At 34.2% G+C, this 23,000-nt stretch overlaps 1 protein-coding gene across 3 annotated transcripts in view; it reads left to right on the top strand.

The window, feature by feature from the left end:
- The window catches only part of LOC125062843 (insulin-like growth factor 2 mRNA-binding protein 1), a 65,178-nt gene that overhangs the window by 7,536 nt on the left and 34,642 nt on the right, over positions 1-23,000 (top strand). The window contains exon 1 of one of the 3 annotated variants that reach the window (XM_047669034.1): positions 17,324-17,511. The exons of the other annotated variants lie outside the window; for them this stretch is intronic. Within the exon in view, the coding sequence (XP_047524990.1) occupies positions 17,453-17,511 (59 nt within the window). The 5' untranslated portion in view covers positions 17,324-17,452. Of the gene's footprint in view, positions 1-17,323; positions 17,512-23,000 lie in introns of those variants that run through there. 3 annotated transcript variants of the gene reach the window in all.

Consider the following 23,000-nt stretch of genomic DNA (forward strand, 5'->3'; position numbering starts at 1 on the left):
TAATAAAGACTTGGAGCTGAGAGTTATTACTATTTTAAGGCCGATTTACATTATCTTAGTGTTTAGGAGAGTGCTTTAGTACAACTTGAAAGGCAAGTTCTTTAGCGTAGCGTTTACTAAAGCAAGTAGCGTTTACATGTTTCAACTAAAGTACTATCCTAAACAAGTAAACACAACTAGATGGCGTTGCGAGTCTGTGACGATGTTAAAATTTTCTATTAATAGCCCTAAGCAACTCAAGAGAAAAATATAAAATCTTTAATAGGCATTAGGCATTCTGGCGTAGGAGTGGTTTTATTAAATACTTTTGTAAATAATTAAGAGTCTGTCTTGGAAAGCAGCTGAGTAGTTTTTAACGAACGCCCGAAGCGTTCTATCTACTTAATCTCTAACCCTTTTAACTGAAATAACTTCAATTTATTATCTAATATATAAAATTCTCGTTTCACAATATTCAAAGTCAAAGTCAAAAATCATTTATTCATGTAGGGAACACAATGTTATGAACGTCAAAAAAGAAATATACATTAAATTGCTTCTAATTTTACATTTACTGCCAGTTCTCAATACAAGGACGTAGAACGGAAGAGAAGAACTGGCAATAAACTCTCCGCCACTCTTTTTAATCGCCAATTTTTTTTTTTATACAACGTTGCAAGAAGCTGCAACCATTACACCATGTTCCATACTCGTTCGTTCCCATACTCCTCTGAAACGCCTCGACCGATTCTTATGAAATTTTTTATGCATATTCAGTAAGTCTGTCAAATCTATCTTTAAAACCCCTAAGTGATAAGGTGACCAGCCCAATTTTTTTTTTTGTTTTTAGATTGTTTTTTATATATATTTTTTTTTCACATGATACAGCATACAAAAATATGTACATAAAACCCTTAATTTTCACCTCCCTACGATCAAACCCTATTTTTTATAATAGTAGATATGTAGTTATTTTTATTGAGCTAAAAAATTGTTTCCTAGAAACTAATATACACGGCAAAACAACGTTTGCCGGGTCAGCAGCTAGTATATATAATATATATATATATATATACTGGCTGTACATATTTGTGTGTGTGTCCGAGGCACATACTATATATATATATGTCGGCGACACGCCCGTTGTTGTTTGAGAGTAATGGAAGTGAGTGCACTTGCACTGCACGCAAATGACCAATCTCACTTGAGAATTGGCATTTAAATACGCTATGGATTCCATGGTTTTAGGACCAAGTAAGAGCTTTGGCGTTGTAATTGTTACAGAAGATTTTGAAATTGGTACCAGTTGGCTGCAAGACACTTGATATTTTAGAAACTAATAAACCCTAATGATAGAAACAACAAATGTTTTGCCTAGATATCGATCAGACAAAAAGGGACCAGCGTTAGCTTCATGGGGGTAACCTCACCGAAAATTATAACAAGTTTTCTTCAGTTAATTTAAAAAAAATTGCTGTTACCCGATCAAGTACCATACCCATGGCTTCGTTATGACACCGATAAGCGATCAAGGGTGGTTTGTGTTATCACCAACCAAAAACATAAAAAAAATTAACATGAAATCTAATTCTAATAATGTCCGTACTCTCGTGGATATAAAATTGGTACCGAGATACGCTCGCAGGTTGCTTTATTACGTAATAGCCCTATCCACGTGTAGCCCTCGCCTTGATACCCTCCTCCCGCACCCCACACCCCTCAAGATTACGTAATCTGACCCTTCGGAGGGTCTATCCCCACTCAGTCAAGTTTAATATTTCGATCGCACAATTACGTCTTATAACTGGGAAAAAGTTGATGGTAGTCAGACACGGATTGCTTACTCTCTACTTGACATCCCTTCGTCCTACGTAAATGCAATAACTACAGATATTGATAGATCTAAATCGCTGGGTTTCGTCGTTAGTTGGCATCTGAGTTGATTATCAGAGTGTCAAAATCCTGCAAATTTTGTAAGTCAATCGCTGAAATCTTTATTGGTTTTACAGAGTAGCGAGGCAGTTGACGCTAAATATAGTGTACAATGTGCATCATTCTGTAAAGCTCAAGAGGCTTTAAAGTAACCAATAAAGTGATTAGTTCCTTGGGACATATAACTCTTATACCCTAGAGGCTAGAACGTTACATATTTATTTGTTAGGGATACGGAACGGTGAAAGCATTTAATGCACATTACTTAAGAGATTAAAACATAAACTATATGATTTAAAATTGCCTTTGGTAAGACGTATTTAAAATAAAAAACGATAAGTGGTCTTTGTGTGCAAAACTTTTTAGGTAATCACACCATACAAACGTATTCCCCCAATTTCCACATCGGATTTTGAATGTATGAAATTTTTTGTATAAGAGTCATCGCGCAGACTATGCCTATAGAAACTAGTCCATAGTCCACTACTACTGTTTGTTGTCTATCATAATAGTGATATAACGATTTAGTTTTACTATATTTCTACAATAATACATGTTTTCATCTACCTACTAATATATACAGACTGAGACGTCGTTGAATAGCCATTTTTAAAAAATTCACAACGAAGAGGGGCTAAATATGACTGGCAATGTAGAGTAAACAATAAATGCTAATAGACATTATCGTTATATAAACGTAATCATCGTGGCATCTCGAAGAAGAGTTGCCAATATACGAAACCAGGCCGGAGCACTTGAAGATTGTCATTGGAGAATCGTAGAAAATGAAGTGATATCGTATCGATTAAGATATTTAAGAATCAGGTTGATTGCCCCAACCTGTAACTAAATTTAAATTTCGTATTCCCTCTAGATACCCGTGGCATTCCATCGTCCCATTTGTCTCCCTCCAATACTCACCGATATCCAGAATGAGCATTCTGATAAACGAGCCAGGTCTAGATATCCATAGTTGCTCTTACACTTCGAAATCAATTTTCCATTAGTTTTCTTTCCTTCGTGTTTGTTTACCTGTTTTATTTTTTAATTTATGAGTGCTGAGCGTTGGCAAGGGTTTGTAAATAAATAAATATAATATTTTTGGCACGTTGCATGTAACAGTAACCGAAATTGCTAGAGCATGCGTGGCATCAGCGGATTGCCTCAACGTCAACTCGTGATAAAGTGGTTTGGTGACTAAATTTCTACCATAATATTTATATATACAAAGTAGAAATATAGTACTACTGCTACTATATAAGTTATTTTACCCTTTTTTTGTACTTATAGTATAATTATTTTTTTATGTTCGGGCGAAAATTTTTTACAAATCTCCCAACTAGCGTCTAGACTGATCCTATTATTTCTAATTTGTAAGCGCAACTGTCAAATCTGTCAAAAGACCCTCGCGTGACCTTGTCTAACGGTCGAGGCTTTGTTATCAAACGTGAAAGAGAATAAGGGATGAACATTGAACACGTGTGCCGGATAGCCGATATGTTTAATGCTTAGAAGTAATACTAGAAGTTAATTGAATCAGTTCACATTTATCCAATATATACGGAATAAATAAAATATAAATAAGAGTAACTTTTTATATACAAACTGCGCAATTTTTTTACAATCAAAGGTTTAGCCTACCTCGTCTTACCTACGTCTACCGTAGATAACTTATAGAATATTTAATAAAGATAATTTTATAAGTGACTAACAGACCGGCCAAGCGATGCTGTGGCTAAGGTTTTTGTTATATTACATAGTAGTAAACTATTCAAGGAAAACGGTAGGAGAACTTATGTGAAACGTAGATACTTTTAACACAGCGCCATCTGTTAGAATTGTATCAAATAATAAACAAATATTTTGCAATAAAATAATATTGCGGGTATAAATTGAGATGTAAGCTATCCTATCTTTTAAGTTGGATCAAACTGCACACGGTGTTATTTGATTGATATCGGTTCGGTAGTTTAGGAGTCCATAGCGGACAAACTACGTGACACGTAATTTATATATATTAAGAAGATAAGTATTGTCAGAACTGTACATAAGTCAAATCGAATACATTTTGAAGTATTTGTAAATGTCATCTCTCGACATTTACACTTAGCCCTTCGTGCTGCCGCTTTACCAACACACTTATTTCTTTACTTTTTGCTGAAAGAGCAGTGGCAGAGCGTGTGGCCTACTTCCTTGCTCACTCAGCTATGGGTTCAATTGTGTCCGTTATGTTTGATTTGTCTCAATCTATTCTTAATTTGTTTCTCTATACTCCAATTTAATAATCTGTAGCATATAGTTCAATAAACCTTTCTCTGAAATAAATAGATCTTTTTCGGAATCAGATATGAGTGGTATCGAGTACACAATGCCCACTTCATTGAGCCTCATTTTGTCTGACATAATCAATTTCAGATCATCTCATGGTATTTTTAAGTTAACAGAAAGTAAATATAAAGCATAACGGCAGTCGAAACAAAATATCTAAAAACCTAAATAGACTTGATAAAGCGGTCATAACACTAGCTAAATTTAAACAATCTGTTACTTTGCGAGGATCCAAATATAGTCGTTGAGAAATTAATAAATAAATAAAAAAGTCCATAGAAGAAAATAATATAATTAGAAATGTATCTAATAAAATAATGCCGTGTTTAACTGCTGGTATATTACATAAGAAAAAGTGCAAAAACGTTAAAAAAAGTAATCAATATGACGAAAATCTATTAATTACTAACAAAAGGTATAGACCTCTGTAACAACTTAATAACTTAGAAAACTAAATGAAATTATGAAATATCAGAATTTAATAATTCAGTTAATGACCCAAAACAGTTATGGAAAAATATTAAAAGGATTACTATATATACTGATATATGAGTCAAACAAAAATTAAATCTACGCCCACAGAGTCTGTACATAAAGTTAATAACTATTTCACACGTCTCGGCCAGTAGTCGGCTCAACAAAGCCCGACACGCTCCTCCATATCAGCACTACCCCCTTTCTCCAGCCTGCACTCGCTTGTTCATTTTTGTACTGACCTTCTAACAGGTTGATAAGATAATCAAAACCTTAAATTAGATAGCGCCGTAGCGGTGGGATAATATTCCCCGATTTTAAAAACTTGTCATATGACCTACCTCTGTTAGGAATATTTCTGACAAAACTAAAGCAAGCTATTATTGTAGCAGTACTTAAATCCGGCGATGTCAATAACAGGCCAATTTCAATTATTTCTGCTATCTCTATGGTCTTAGAAAAAAAACTGAATATTCGATTACTAAACTACCAAAATAAATGTAATATTTTCTCAAGCTCATTATGGATTCAGACTAGAAAAAATCACGAAAGATGCCATATCTTAATTTACTATGTCTTTAATAGTAGCCAACCTATATAAGGGAAAGAAATGCCTATGTGCAGCTCTAGATTTATGACAGGCCTTCGACAATCTCTCTTGACTCTTACATAAAATGTATAATGGTACGAATATATATTAGAAACATTCCCCTAAAGTTATTTTATGTGTGTATTGCAAGACGAACACAGTAAAAATAGGAGATTATATAAGTGAGACGAACAGGAAATGACATATGGAGTTCCGCAAGGAAGCATATTAGTCCCACATTATTCTTGATATACATTAATGCTAAAAAGTTATCACTGGCAAATATATCTGTCTATGTAGATGATACAGATGTACTTTTGACATGGTACAACTGGACAGAAGTAAAAAATCAACGGAAGTAGGACATACCTACCACTATTAGCTAAGGAGCTGGCGAACATAATATCTATGCATATGATTTGCTCGTGTGAGACTATTTAATAGTGATTTACGATAAGGAATATAAAATGACCACGTCTGCCACCATGGTAGCGATGCGTTGTCAATTGACACCCTTACAAATATTAATAAAACAGGTTTACTATATGATTTGCTCGTATTTGCCTATAAGGCTGATGTTTAGATACCTTGGCCATTTTTTTTGTATTTAGTAAGTTCTAATAAATCGAATGGACCCAATTACAGCTTCGAGCAAATGGTTTAGTAGGGGTTTTTTTACATCTACCTCCAGAGACCTGGATGTCTGTTTATAGATTTTCTTCGCTATCTTAAGGTTATTGAACATTAATCTCAGAGGCAGACTCGAGTAAATTATTTATTTATTTTTTTACAAATTTAAACCTCTATCTTAAAAATGCAGCAACGTACGACCTTAATTCATTAAGAAAATTTTGTCGTAATTGTCCGAACTTTAATTCGCGCAAATCATTTACTTATATGCTCGCCAGCTCCCGAAGTATATTATTAGTATATTGCCAAGTGGCTTGAAAATTTGTCTCCTATAATCTGTAATCAAAAGAAAACCAACTATGTATGTAAAAGACATAACTGCGATGTGCAAAAAGAGTCCCTTAATTACAAAAGTAAGCTCTAAATAATATTTGGGCTTTTTCATATAGACCATTATCGACTATCCCCATATAGAGTCCATGACTGGTAGATTTAGAAAATTAACGTACATTTTTAAAACATTGCGACATTACATATCACTAGCTCAGTCCGTAGTAATAAATTGTATAAACATATGGGGAGCGGTCAGAACAATTAGGTTTTAACTATGCGAGGACATCCATCGGAATAGCTTTACCATCCCAGCCAATAACTTTTCCGTCAGGAAGCTGTATGTTCGAAATATAATTTTAAAAGCACACAGGGCGCGCTTTCTTATGATTATAGGCTGTATCTAAAAAGAAATAGGGATGTTGTCGTAGGTCAGACCCAATATTCAGGCAGAATACATCTATAATAAATTAAATAAACTACTTAATATCAACCCGCTCACTGTCGATAATAAAAAAAACGGTTAAGGGCTTATAAACACTCCTTAAGCAGAGTTAGGGATCCTGAGACCTAAAGGCCGATTTACATTATCTTAGTGTTTAGGAGAGTGCTTTACTACAACAAGAAAGGTAAGTTCTTTAGCGTAGCGTTTACTAAAGCAAGTAGCGTTTACATGTTTCTACTAAAGTACTACCCTAAAGCACTCTCCTAAACACTAAGATAATGTAAATCGGCCTTTAGAGTGTAGTTGCATTACACTCACTCATACACTCTAACATGCTCCCCACACTCACGGACGCGTGTTACGCGTCACATAATGCTTTTTGTTTTAAAAAAAATGGATATAAAACAATAGTAATAATAGTTAAAAATAAACTAAAATTGTTATGTATTTAACAATTAAGTTATGAAAGAACTGAGAACTCTGACACAGGTATGTTTTACTTAGAGGTTCTCCTTCTTACACAAAGTAATGCATTGATTATAATAAATAAACACACTTTACATATATTTTTAATGTTTTTGAAGCAATACGAGTCCTCATTAGGCGACACTCTACTAATAGGCATAAGTATCGTCTTGAAAATTGAGGCAGTGTGTATTACAAACAATTCGTGTAGTGCGTAAACACGACTTTTGGTGGTTTCAAGATGTTTTTTTGGCCAAGGACATCGTGAAAATCAGATTGCGACAAGAATTTGTATGAAAAGCTTCATGTAACCAAACGTGAGTTAAACAATTGGTCCTCCCACGCGATTTTAAACAAAGGATCTTTTGTAAAAATAACAAAAAATCACGTTTTTATTGTCCATAAGCCGTTGAATGTGCTTCAGGATTCAGAAGCCTTACCGACAAAGAGCTAAGTCATTACCGCACTTCTAACTGAACGAATTAATAATAATTTCATTTTCTCCGTGACGCACAGTATAACATGTTGACGTAAGGTCACAAAGTTTAAAGGGCATTTTTGAAACAAAGCGCTTTTTATACTGACAAGTATTTTAATATTTATCTAAGACGTAAAATTTATATTCTAAATTCCAAACTGTCTCGGATCATAATTGAATTCACAAATAATAAAATCAATGTTCGTTATCTAATACGATACAAGTTATGTAGTACGTAGAAAGAGATACATAGTCATTATAGAGTTAGAAGGGGAGGTAGTTATCATGGGCATTACGTCGCGGTGGGGTGAAGCCTAGACTAGTTGCTAGGGTAGCTAAAGCGCCCCTTTGAATCCGTTTCTAGGTAACTACGCCCACCGAGCTTATAAAGAGCACCAGATGATTGCTATCCATCAAAAGGGATTTATATTTTCCAATAGTGAATTTTTCGTTCAAAGTCGACTTGATTAGTTTGATATAGTTGCGAACTCGGTAAAATATTCGCGTAATTATATTAATGTAATTATAGGTAGGCACATATTATATTATATTTAACATTGTTATTGCATTGTAATGTTCGTAGGGTCAGAAATGATATGAATACGATAGCAAGTCGAGTAGTTATATACGTATATTTATTGGTTTTATACACAACAAACTTTATATATATATCAGCCACAACTGGCACTACAGAGTGATCTGCCAGAACTACTGACTACAAGGATGAGCCCATTTATAACAGTGTATAGTTTTGAGGACGATGAATTACTTGATCGGTCCATCTGATTGGTGAACGGCCACGTGATGTTTTGCCTTCTGTGGTACCAACCACGACCGAAATTTTTCGGTCAATGATTGAAACCGCGTGAGAGACGTTGTTTAACAGCGACTACTGAAGATAACATCAGTGCTGTGCGATGCATGGTAGAGGAAGATAAGAGAGTGACCTATCAGCACATACGGGCAAGCCTAGGTATTGGTATGTGTCAAGTTCAATATTACAAAAACATTACAGGCGTTAGAAAGCTTTGTACCAGATGGATTTCCCATTCGGATAAAACCGACGACCAGAAACACCTTTGCATGGACCTGTGTCGCCAAATGTTAGATAAGTTCAACGGTGGTACCTCAAATGCTGTATTTGAATTTTGAAGGACAGTTACTACAGACTGGTATGTTAATCGCTGTTTGCCTGTTCCTTGGAAAAAATTCGACAGCAGCGCCCTCGAATCAGGATCCTCTTTCAAGACGACAATGCTTCAGCGCACTCCGCAAAACGGACTGTTGAATATTTGACTATGGCAGGTGTCAAGATGAGTCATAATGAGTCATCCGCCATACAGTCCTGACCTGGCGCCCTGCGACATTCATTTATTTCCAAGAACTAAAGATAAAATTCGAGGTATTCGCTTTAAGAGCCCTGAAGATGCGGTGAAAGCGTACGAAAATACCGTAGAAGAGACCCCTAAGGAAGAATGGGCCCACTGCTTTTAGTCTCAGTGGTTCCATCGAACGCGACGACGAGAGGAACGGAGTTACTTCGAAAAACAATAAAAGTATCGGCATATCATGAAGCCGATTTTCATTTTCTAAACAAATTCAGTGTTAGGTACATAATAGTTTTGATCAAATTACGTTTACTACAACTCTTATTTTATTCGAGACTTTTTGAATATTAATGACGGCTCATTGGTCTAGTGGTTAGTACCCCTGACTGCGAATCCATGGGTCCCGGGTTCGATCCCCGGCTGAGACAAACATCGATGTGATGAGCATTTGGTGTTGCGCTTAGGTCTTGGGTGTTTAAATATGTATTTATATGTCTATCTATCTATAATATGTATGTATATCCGTTGCCTAGTACCCATATAACACAAGCTTCACCAGCTTAGCATGGGACTAGGTCAATTGGTGTGAATTGTCGTTAAAAAAAAAAGGAAAAACAACAATACGACACAAATCGAAAATATTTAAATTATATCAATATAGCGCTGAATGTGCAGCTAATTTATAATACATAGGATTCCTTAGAAGTGTTGTATTGAAGTGTGCAGGGTTTAGAAGTATGTAGTGTACCTATGTTTTAGAAGGGAATTTCGATGCTTTTGCGGCGGTTCCGTAATAGGTACATGCACGGTAAGTTTCTGTAACTCCTAAATTTTCCGTTACAGCGGAATATCGAAACTGTATAAACAGGATGAATATAGCCTCGGGATTTAAATTTGATTTAAATAATAAGCAAAACTGATAAGAAAGTAAAATTTTGTCGCGAGCTAAAGGATTTCTTTATGAATGATGTTCGATAATCCCCGACGGCACACGCTGCCAATTCGATGTTTATACGCTCGCGTGCGTGATTCTTGGCGACTCCCGCCCGCCTAGCACTGTTTATTTTATGTATAAATTAATTTAAGGATAACTGTGGTCTCACTAATATTGCAGCAGATATAAAAACTCTGATTGCCCCAAAGATATTCCTTAAAATTGTCTTTAAATACAGTATTATACATTCAAGTAGTGACCAAATGTATTTTATAAATGAGTGCTAACAGCCTTTGGTCACTTTGGGGTATGTTGCCGACATTTGAGGGAATGGACGCTCTTTTCTTGTAGGCTCCTAAATCGTGATGATTCGAAAATAACTTTTTTGGATACTTAAGTAGAAATCATGCTTTCCACTATGTAATAAAAGAGAAATGTTATGTAATGTAATGTTTGTTTAATGTTTATACTAAATGAATATGATCTATTTCCCTTATTAATAGTGAATGCGACACGAAACCCTGAAGCCCCCGAACCCGTTATTTGAACCAGAACGTTATTTGCTGAGAGCAAATATCAATTTGATTGCATTTCAATAAGTAACAGGTATTTCCCTTGCGGAATTACTTCTTGGGGATTTGACCTTTTCCAATTCAAAGGTAATGTGGCCACTTACACCACAAAAACAGATTTTGGCCCTGCGCACCTCGCGACAGATTGATATTGTGACATTTCCATATTAACTAACACGCCTCTTTTTGCCGCTAAGTATTTTGAGTATTGCGATGGATTTTTACTTGTTATAAATGTACGTAAAGGTTTACGATAGTCCATGTCATTTTTAGAAAACTGTAGCAATCACGTTATCCCTATCGTATCTATCTTCTTAGTCAAATTGATTGAAATTTACATAAGCCTATAGCAGAAGTGTAGAATGAACAACCTGTTGAATGGCTAAATGTAAGTTCAGGGCACAGTGCATTGGAGTAGGGAATTTTGCATTTATTGTCTTATTAATTTTTTTAAAAAGTTCTATTTGCAAGGGATTTGAAAGAACTACTTTAATTTAGCCTTAATCTCTCACAATTTGTTAAACGTAGACTTCCGCATATAAATGCGAGCACCGAAATAAAGAACGTTAGAGGTAAGTCGATACTTAACGTGAACTAAGACTGCTCTATGTCAAGTTTTTGTAGTGAAACTTCTTTAGGCGCATGAGGGTAAAAATTTTGCGGCACGTCACGAAGATGTGCATCGTTTTTGTCGAAGAAAAGGGAGAGAGCGATACATATCAATATCATTATTATTTTATTAAGTAACTAAATTACCATTTTTTTGTTGGTTTTGTATTTTTATAAGGGCACAGTACCAAGCCCTTGCTAAGACCCAGTTGACTATTTTAGAAAATGTGCATATATAAGTTAGCAATTATGATAATAATTAATTTTTAATTATTATTTATAATTATTTGGTAATCCAAATAATTATAAAAAAAATTAATATGTTACCATATTAATGGTGGTATTTCTATATAAATGACAACTAATTTTAGTTCTGGTTTTTAATTAACCTTAGTATCATTCATTAATATAGAAATACTGGCATAATTAAACTTTGGGTAGCTTAATTACTCAATACTTATTTTACAAAGAAGTTTCACTTCTGATGTGTCCTGCCCTAACAGGGGGACCCTTAATTGACAAGACTGCACAATAAGTGAATAAAATATACAGCCGAATAAAAAAAAAAGCAAATTTAAAAATTTATCAGGAAAATCAAAATTACATAATAAAAAATACAAGAAATTAACTACTATAGGCATTAACAAATAATAGTTTATACTTTTGACAGTTCACTTAACGGACAATGAAAAAGTTCCGTTAACCTATAAATACATATTTCAATTATAAATAATTCAAAAATCTAAAATTCAAAATTCAAAATCTTTTATTCATTTAGGTAACACAATGTACATTTACTGCCAGATCTCAAATCAAGTGCGTAGAACGGACGAGAAGAACTGGAAATAAACTCTCCGCCACTCTTTTTTTTATTTATTCGTTAACATAATTAATACACCGAACCATATGAGCCCTTTTCAGAAGGTTAGTTAGATGCTAAGGTACTGAAGTAATATCGAATTACTGTCCTTGCCAATTAAATAGAATATATTTGAATAAATCTTGCCCTTACCCTCAGAGTCGATACTTAGCACAATGTGCGATTCCCGTAAGTCAAATAAGTTTTTAACATATAGAAGTCATAAGTACTAACCCACATTCTCAGCGCTATGTTTGATTACGGTCGCAAGATTGCTTTTATTATTTGATAAATTATTGGATAAAGTGCATTTTACAAGGATAAAAATATATATTACTTACTATATATACTATTTTATCGCTAGTTGAAAAGAAAAACCTTATTATACACATCATAAGGATATTTAGGTAATATAAAGTGCATGTATTTGACAATTAGACCAGTGCCGATAATTTTTGAAACCAAAAAAAATTACAGTAGGATGAAACCCATTAGAAAAGCAGGGGAATATGATCAAAATGAAAGGAAAAATAAATTACGGTCGATCTGAGGTCGGGAAGGGGTAGGGGAGGGAGGTTTAAGGGTAAAAAACGGTTTATCTCGATTTCCGGCAAAACTAAAAGTCCTATCGAAGAAAGTTAAATGGCAAAGTTGTAGGTAATAAAAAGATCTAAAACTTTTGTATTCACACATTTTTCACATAACCTCAAAATTGGTGTGAAAAATTCAAAAAACCAAGTTTTTGGTTTTTTATTTTTATCTTTTACAAAAATTTATTTTTTTTAAACGAAATTTGGTGAAAACTTACCTTATTATGTCCCAAATATACTGTAATTTATTTGATTAAAAATATTTATTTTTTCACCTTATTTTGAATTAATATCGAAAAAACACCCTAATTTTCAATCGAAAATTCTGACGTCAAAATTTCAGCTTTTTTCAAAAATTTGGTATGCTTTCAGTTCGTTGAAATCTCTACTTTCCTTTTCCTATGGTAAAAAAATATATATATACAGTCAAAACCGGTTATAACGACATTGAAGGGACCGTATAGTTGCCGACGTTATATCCGATAGTCGTTATAAGCAATGTCATATATTATATACACACAAGTTTAGTTCATATGTATGTACAATACATACAAGTTATATTATCATAGTTATCTTTCTAGAATAGGTAGGTATGGGTTATAATATGGTATGTTAATATTATAATATGTTAACGAGTCAAAAAAGAAACAAAAATATTTATTACGAAATAATTAGGTACAAAAGTAATCAGTCTTTTGGTCTGTTTTTTTTAGCCGTCTCAAATATTTTTTGCATTTTACGTTTCATACTCCTCAAGGTATGAGTATCACCAGTATCAAACTGTTCGTTAAAGGCAACAAATTTTTGTAAAATCGTTACAGCGTTAAGAGCCTCCGAAATCGTTGTTGGCTGAAACTGTTCGTTGGGAGAAAGTGCGTAGGTAATAATATGCCTAAATATTCATTCAACGCCTCTAAATAAGATTTAAAATCGTTTGTATTGTTTTGTTTTGCTGAGACAAGAAGCGGTTGGTCGTTATAGCCGATGAATATCGATAAAATTTCGTCGTTGTAAGCGATATGTCGCTGTATCCGATGTTGTTATAAGCGGTTTGTTTACTGAATAGTTTACTAGGGATTCAGACGGGACCGTACAATCTGGTTGTAATAACCGATAGGTCGTTGTAAACGATGTCGTTATAAACGGTTTTGACTGTATTACCATAGTAAATCTTCTCAGAAAATGCAAAACATCGTATGCAGTAACGCCCAGACCCGTCATACCCTTCCCTACTTCTCTATAAAATACGAAAATTTTAGCTCATCTAAAGGCTAAAAAATTTTTTTAGGTCACTCAGGTATATATAAGTTATCTTAAAATAGTAATAAATAGGCATCTAATTATAATTTAAAGAAGATTCATAGAGAAGTAGGGAAGGTTATGACGGGTCTGGGCGTTACTGCATACGATGTTTTGCATTTTCTGAGAAGATTTACTATGGTAATATATATTTTTTTTTTACCATAGGAAAGTAGAGATTTCAACGCACTGAGAGCACATCAACTTTTTGAAAAAAGCTGAAATTTTGACGTCAGAATTTTCGATTGAAAATTAGGGTGTTTTTTCGATATTAATTCAAAATAAGGTGAAAAAACAAATATTTTTAATCAAATAAATTACAGTATATTTGGGACATAATAAGGTAAGTTTTCACCAAATTTCGTTTAAAAAAATAATATTTTTTTTAAAGATAGAAATAAAAAACCAAAAAGTTGGTTTTTTGAATTTTTCACCTAAATTTTGAGGTTATGTGAAAAATCTGCAAATACAAAAGTTGTAGATCTTTTTATTGCCTACAACTTTGCCATTTAACTTTCTTCGATAGGACTTTTAGTTTTGCCGGAAATCGAGATAAACCGTTTTTTACCCTTAAAACTAACCCCCCTACCCCTTCCCGACCTCAGATCGACCGTAATTTATTTTTTCTTTCATTTTGATCATATTCCCCTCCTTTTCTAATGGGTTTCATCCTACTGTAATTTTTTTCACTTTTTATTTATTTTGAAGGCTATCTGCACTGGTCTAAATCAGTTTTACACAGTTTAAAATTAAACTATTGTTGCTTAATAAGAATATTTTCTGTATCAGCATAGGGCGGGTTGACAAGATGTTGTTGAGGATTTTTAGTTAATGTATGTAGTGAGTTTTGAAACGTTAGTAAAAATTTTGTTTTCATCAAAGTGGTTAAAGTTGAAAGGGCCTCGGAAGAAGCAAAAGCGTTGGACGAAGAAAGTTCGGTTGCTTTTATGTAGGTTTGCGTTGTGTGTGATGAATGTTTAGAATTATAATAAATTAGTAGGTTCTATAAAGTTTTAATCACAAAGGATCGCATGCTTTAAAACATTAATGAAACTAATCAATAATTGCAGCGTCCATGGCTCCGTCGGAGCGCTACATTACTCAATAAATATACAGTTTATATATCTATAGAAAGAAACTGACATAGATACTAGTATATTTAGGTATACCAGCATCATGTATTGCACTAGGAATTTAAACCCAGGTTATTCGGGAGCCATATTCTCACTAAGCCATGAAGGCGGGATAATTCATGCAAGTTTTGTGTTTAAACGTAATGTTTACTCTGTAGTCTGCACCAAACATTCTAGTGGATTCATAATTGACTCAGACTGATTTGTTATATGTACATGGCAACAAAAATCAGCCGTTGCCTAGGATCTCTAGACATAATTACATCTCTAGACATAACTCGCTCCTGCAGAGCTCGCCAAACAACCCGTGTTGAGCTCTAAAGGCCTTTCAGGGCAACAGAAAAATTTCTAAAAAACGAGTGAATATTCCGCATCTAAAAGCCCTTTGAACTGCCTTTTCATGCTCATATTATCAAACATTACCTAGAAAATTTTAATGATCTTTATAGCAAGGGGGATTCATAAAATATCCCCTTTGTGAGCTGTCTGTTGCATTTGTTATGTCACCTTTCTAAGCAATATTATGGACCCAGTGTTGCCAACTCTACGTCTTTTTACGTAGATCTACGTATTTTAGGCCTTTCCTGAAAACCTACGAACTTCAGTCACAGAATCTACGTATTTTTAATCAAATTGTAAAATTTTGCACAATTTCCAAATTAATTCGGCTGAATAGGCATAACATCTATTACTTTCGAAAAAGAAAAGATAAAAACAATCCGACCGGGATGGAGAACTTTAAGAAACACAAATCTTCCATTTCAAGAGGATCAGCTAATCAAAGCAGATGAATTTTGGCGTCATATTGACAAAACCCTCACAGGATTACTTTTTACAAAAAAGTGGTCTAAAAAGTAACCCTGAGCCAACGCAAGATCATATTAAACTTTTTAGTATAAAACATGCACAAATTTAATTTACCAAAAAATAATTTTTGTAGTTATACTTCTTTAGGCGCGTTATGAAAAATTGATGAGAGTGAAATTTTACGATGTGCGCGCATCGTGACACAAAACTAACAGAAAGAAGTTAGTGGCGCATGTTGGCACGCACGCCGCCTCTGTTTACTGTGTATTTATATTTATAATATTTATCCACATGCTTTGAGTTTCTACATTTAAAACACCTGTTTTCATTATACAAGTGCGAATTTTATATGTGCGTCTGAATTATAATGAAAAGAAAAAAAAGAAGTACTAATTAATATTAGAAAATAATAATAAATATAAATATAATACTAATAATTATTTATTTATTTAATTTTTCAAATGTAAACTGAACTTTATTGACTATAATGACTCCTTTTCCAGTCTTTGATTATTTGATTGTAATTAATTATTTGCTTGTAATCAAAAACTATTTTTCATAAAGACAAAGAAGTATAACTTCTTACGCGCGTACATTAAAGTACACGGACACTTTTTTATTTTTAATAATAATTTTAAAATAAACCACTAGTTTTATTCAGTTTTACCTACTCTACCCTCTTCATTTCACTCATTAAAAAAAAGTACGTAGATCTACGAACTTTTCCTATACAATTTTTACTAAATCTACGTAATTTTCTAATCTGGCCTACGTAATTTTCAAAATCCGAGTTGGCAACACTGTATGGACCTACTACACGTCTGAAATTGCCATTAGATATTTTGCTGTGATGGCAGCTGTTTGCTTAAATTTTTTTTTTCAATATTACTTAACATTCTGAATTAAGTTTAGCTAGTTATCTATGCGTGTGTCAAATTAATTAATTACTACCTATTGTTTTATTTAAGTATACCAAGAAAACCAGACCCGTTGGTATTAGGTACATTCAAGTACTTCAGTACTTGAACTTTAGTTTATGGTAAAGTATAATAATTTACCATAATACCAAACCCCTTTATTAACTTTATCAATAACATTTATGCTAACGATAAATTAACGTCTAATTCTATATTTATCAACATGAGCTAGTTACCTACAATCGTTTAAGTATCTACAACCTACTTAGAAACACAATGTTATCTAGCTCTTATCAATAATAAACTTCTAATCTGTCGGAGATTGACAGTTTCTAACCAATAGGTCGAGACCTAAACTTTTGAACCAACTTGGCGACTGCTGCTGAAGGCCTTGAATTTGAGTCCATTTTGGAGATATCAAGGTATTGTTTGCGCGTCCCCAGCAAAAAGTAGCCGCTATGAGGATTGTGGAGTCGTAGTATGGCGGCAGTGAGGTGCGGGGGAGGCGTAGGCCACGTGCGGCGGTTGCCAAGCGACGCGGGCGGGGGCCGCGTTCCCACGCCTCTACCCTCCCCACTTCACCTCACCGCTTGGCACTCGCGAGCCCGGAAAGTGCAAACTCCGGACCGACAGTCAGTCCTAGTGATCGCCCACGGAGGGAGTTCTCGTGTCTTATCCATCTAGCCGCTCCCCGTGTACGGTCGACGCGCGCTTTTTGCGGTCTTTAACCCACGAGTGACCCTAACCAGCAAACATGGATGGCGAGGCGTCCCAAAGAGATTCTGGAGAAGTGTCCCCTACTTATGAGGACAGGTAAGTCCTAAATTCCGACCGCGTATCCCCACGAAACGGAAAAATTACGTCATAGGGACGCTATCGCAGTGCAAGCGTAACGTTATCGTATCGCTTTGCCTTTAAAATGGGGCCTAGTATACTTTGACGGAGTTTTAATAGTCTGTGTAAGAAACAATCCTAGATATTAGTTAGTTTGTCGAAATATGCGTATAATAGTGTATATAGGTGCTTAGAGGCGTCTGTGGGTTAGAAACGTTAGTTGTATAAATTGTTGATGAGTCACGTAAATATCAGTAAGGATCAAGATGATCCTATTTACACTGAAATAATCTATTAAGAAGTGTCATGCCCGTTTTGTTCTTCGCTTTGCGTGTAAGTGTAGCTATTACCTAGGTTCAATAAATTTTTTATATCTTTTACGTCATAAAATGCAAAATTTTAAGGCTCTGCGTTACCCAAGTCCAAAATATAGAGGCATAACGTGGTTGCATTGGCGATTTTTTTATTGTCTACCATACGTAGATAAGAATAATAATCTTTTTTAAATACAATTACATATATCTAAAACAAATCATTTAACCTGGAATCGAAGCCATAAATATAAAATATACCTATCTGTTTTTTTTTTACTTACAATTAATTTAGTAGCAGTATTACCAAGCTAAAGGCCGGTTTACATTAATCATTAGTGTTTAGGAGAGTGCTTCCGATTTACATTATCATTAGTGTTTAGGAGAGTGCTTAAGGATAGTACTTTAGTTGAAACATGTAAACGCTACTTGGTTTAGTAAACGCTACGCCAAAGAACTTGCCTTTCAAGTTGTATTAAAGCACTCTCCTAAACACTAAGATAATGTAAATCGGCCATAAGATAAGGACGATTTAGACGAACCGATATTTGTAATAGTCTGGACATAAATACTGTTGGTTAGGTTTATAAAAACCTTTTAATTATTTTGAATTTGGAACATGTAGGTTAGGTAGGTATAGGTATATAATTTTAAAAACTTCTTTCGATTTTACGCCATTTCACATATTTTTTCGTGTTCATTATCAAATTACAATATGGAATGGGGTGTTGAAGAAAATAAGATTGCAGAGTGATCTTGCATAAAGTGAAAAGAACAGAAATATCATAAAATTTCACGATTAAAGAACACTACAATAAGCAAAATGATAAAATATACACTCCCAGTTCTAATGGAGCTGCTCAAGTGGTTGAAAAGATACAATGTGGTCATCATCCCGCGGCAGTTATGGTTTGGTGGGGCGTGTCTTACCAAAGAGTCACATAACTAAATTTTTGTGAAAAAGGAGTGAAAACTTCAGCCAAAGAGTATCAAGATAGTCTTGGATCATGTTGTGAAACCTCTCAGCATTACTTTTTTAAAATATACCGTGGACTTTCCATCAGGATTCTGCTCTTGGTCACAAGGCACGAACCCAATCCTGGCTTGAAACCAACGTCCCGGATTTTTTAAGAGCTGAAAACTGGCCTTCATCTATCCCAAATCTCAACCCTTAAGACTTTAAATTATGGTTAGTTTTAGAGGACATGGTCTGCTCTTAACGATACGGAGACATTGAGTCTTTTAAACATCTTTGGAGGAATCAGTGGCGAAATTTCCCTTGGAAACAAATAGACTAAAGGCCTGTATAAAAGCCAAAGAGGGCCATTTCGAATATAATGTTTTTTGATTTTCTTCTAAGACTATTAAATATATAGGTATAAATTATATCAACATTACGACTGTATTATTATGGCTGGACTAGGTCCTACCTACTTCCGTTCAATCACGTTGGTAGAATAAATGTGGTGATTTTAAACCCTCGCATTGATGCTACCAACATTTACTTTTATATATATTATAATAACTACCTACTGCATTGTTAATTTGATATCGATATTATTATGGTGGGATTTTTTGACTAATTAGTATTTACCTTGTAAACCATAAACTCGGCAATTTAAAAGAATGGCGTATAGATTCTTGACCGCTCTACGCCCTTTTTAAAGAAATCGTTAAAGCAAAATTCGTTATTTCAATTGTAAATATGGTTTGCATAATGCATTAGAAATGTTAGGTAACATTGTAACGGACTTGCTTTGACAGGCATTGTGACACTTATGCGTTTTTCAACTTCTGTAAGTAAATATACATAATGCTTCTGTCTCTCATACAATAAATACATCTGGTAAAAAACTTTTTAATCTCAAGGCTGTTTTATCGCATTATTAGACTAGATTATTAGATAGACTATATAAATAATATTAGAGATTATAAGAAAAAAAATCTTAGATTTTATTTATCTGCAAATAAGGCTAATTTCTAATCTGACGTTACCTCCACGGAAAAGGAGCAATATCTGAATGTAATTTTGTAACTATTAGCTGGGAGTTGGAACTTGGCAGGATCTAGAATTACTTAATGTTTGCTCGCACCCATTTGCAGTCTGCAAATATCATTCAATTTAAGGGTCGTTGGCGATGTAACTAGATAATTCAATTTGTCGGTTCATGTTGCATAGACCAATAGCACTACAATACCCGATCTCAATATTTGTTTTTACTGTGTAATATATTTCTTCTAATACCTCGCCGAACATTTAAAATTTAACTTAACTTAATAATTGACCCAGAAAATAGATAACAAGTTCTGTTGACTTGTATTCGAGTACCTGAACCATGAGTTTTCAAGTACTGAGAATATGTTTGCGTTTAATGGTATTTTTGCCCGTAACCAGAGGCTAGATTTAATACAAATATTGTATATAATATTATCTTACGATGATATAGATGTTATCACGTTAGTGTTTAATGCTAAACCCATGGTACAGCCACAAGTGTTCATTAGCGACTCAGGAAGTAGTACTCTATAGTAAACTGATTCGAAGTTGCTTTGTTGTTTTGTCTGACGGCTCGAGTTCATACTGTTTAGTCTAGAAATATCATTTTAACAATTTCCCCTAATAATTAATTTCATACATGATTATTACACTGACGCGATGGCAACGATCAATTTATTAAAAATTAAATAAAACGTGTGTTCTTATGTACACGCGTTAGAAGTTATACTTCTTTGGCGTAACATGATACAAATCTTTTAAAAATTTTGTTCTACGTTTGTAGAAAAAACGGCACTAACAATAGAAAAAAATTTACACATCATTTTTTCCAAAAGAAGTTATTATTACTTCAAAAAACACTAAAATTTTGACTATAGCTAACTTCAGGGTGTCGGATTTATGTGATGGTGTGCGCGCGCATGGTAAAAGTTTACTCATCATTTTTCCCTAACGCGCAAAAAGAAGTATAAAGGCCGATTTACATTATCTTAGTGTTTAGGAGAGTGCTTAAGGATAGTACTTTAGTTGAAACATGTAAACGCTACTTGCTTTAGTAAACGCTACGCCAAAGAACTTGTCTTTCAAGTTGTACTAAAGCACTCTCCTAAACACTAAGATAATGTAAATCGGCCTTAACTTCAAAAACTTATGCTTTACGCCCGAACCCAATGACCTATCTCAATCCATTGTTGACCATCTGAGATAGAAAAAACTGTTGTAGCAAGTAATTGTAACACGGATTGTAATAGCTATCTGTCGATACAAGCTATCCATGGGAGGTCGGATCGGTGTCTGTGGATAGACCTTTGTATGAAAATGACAGTTTATGAAAGCTCGATTCCATCAGTTAATTATTTTAACAGATTTTAACTTACACCAGTTTTTTAAATAATTAAAAAAGCTGTTTATGTTTTAAACATAGACATGTATTTTTTAATGTTATTTGTACGGTTTTATTTACTTCATTTGGTTTACATTGATTATATTATCAAATATGAGTTTTACTCGGTAAAACGGAACGACAAAGAGCATTTTATCCGTCGTCAAAAATGGATTGTCTTCGTAGGGTTGGGATAGAAGGGATAGTAGGGATGCAGATAGAAGATAGATCGACTGTCACGGTCTGATTTCAGATTGTTTTCAATCTGAGATTATGGATTAATTAAGCCTATGTGATGTAGGTTTAGTCCCTGGTGCGACGTAAAGCGTATGGCTGCTTATATTGTAATGAAGACATCTAGTAATTCCCAATATTGGAAATATAATAGTACATAATATAAAACATTTAACAGAGTTAGTTATTATTGGCCTCTAAATTTTCTTTAAAATTCAGTGAAATTTGCATGGTCATTAGGTGGGCTAAGGTGAGTGAAAGTAGTAGTAAGAATACAAAGTCCCTGGGTCTCAGAAAGCAGAAATCCCAACTAGCTGGACGTGTATGTGTAATGAAAGGGGTAGTGGCCAGGTGTAAATGTTTGTGGTATAGTAGTGTAGGAGCAGCGCGTGTCCATACAAGCCGGCCGTATGCCTTTGTGCGACCTTTCTTCCGCCGCTTTCTCTTGAGATGTGCACCCTTTATTTGTGATTTATTGCAGTGGCTTTGTACATCTCCCTTTATGAAGCACGCGCTGCAGGTTAATATGTACGTGACTGCGTAATTTGTTTTGAATTTCCTATGTATTTAATGTGAGAATACAAGCGTATTTGTTGGTTACGTCTCTATTTTTACTGAATTTTAAAGATACTTAGCTGAGCTTAGACTATACATACTTTGATTGTTCCCTCTATTACAATAAACGGTTTTTAGTCTTTGTCCATATTTCCAATAAATGTAATATTAAATCGCAGTTCTGATTGCGAGCATAAGACGTTCAATGTCCTGAAGACAGTTTGTTCTAGAATGGTCCGATTCCTTTTGACTACATTGGAGCGTGTAAATTGAATTTGCCAATAGTTCAGCATAACTTTAGTCGTATTTACATAAAGATGGATAAGATGCTCGCTTTTGAAAACACAGTGCAGACCTGACGTCATAGCTGTTCCATTTCCTGACAAACAATGGGGAGTGGTTGCGCAAAATTGTAATATTGAACTTTGATGTCGACTTAAGATCTGAATATTATTTTATACCTATAGGAGCATTGCTTTTTGAATGATTGCTGGAATTGTTAATAGGTGATTGACCTTCCATGCCCGTCACGTTTGGGTCTCAAACGTTCTAGTAGTTATTGCACATACAAAGAAAACCCCATTGGTGCACAGCCAGTGCTTAGGCTATCACTGCCTTTGGTTTACTTGGGTGAAAAAAAAATAACTCTACAAACAACAAACCAGCAAACAGTTTGATATCCCAGTATCTTTTAAGTATCTTACATCCGATTAATATTAATTTTTACTTTACAAAAACTCTACTGTACTCTAATAAATATAAAACAATTGAATTGTACTCGAACTTGCGATAAACGCAGAATGATAATTCTATAATTAGATTGAAGATATCTTATGAGTCATTATTTACTTGGCGTTACTTTTCATACATTTCATTGGTCTCTGGTGTAAGTTGGTTTGTTTGGAAACTGATGCTTCCATTTACTATTCAGTTTTTGTTAGTTATTATTATTATTTTTAAACCCAAATTTTATCTGACTCCTATCTATACT

The sequence above is a fragment of the Pieris napi genome, chromosome Z, assembly GCF_905475465.1.
Source record: "Pieris napi chromosome Z, ilPieNapi1.2, whole genome shotgun sequence".
NCBI lineage: Eukaryota > Metazoa > Arthropoda > Insecta > Lepidoptera > Pieridae > Pieris > Pieris napi.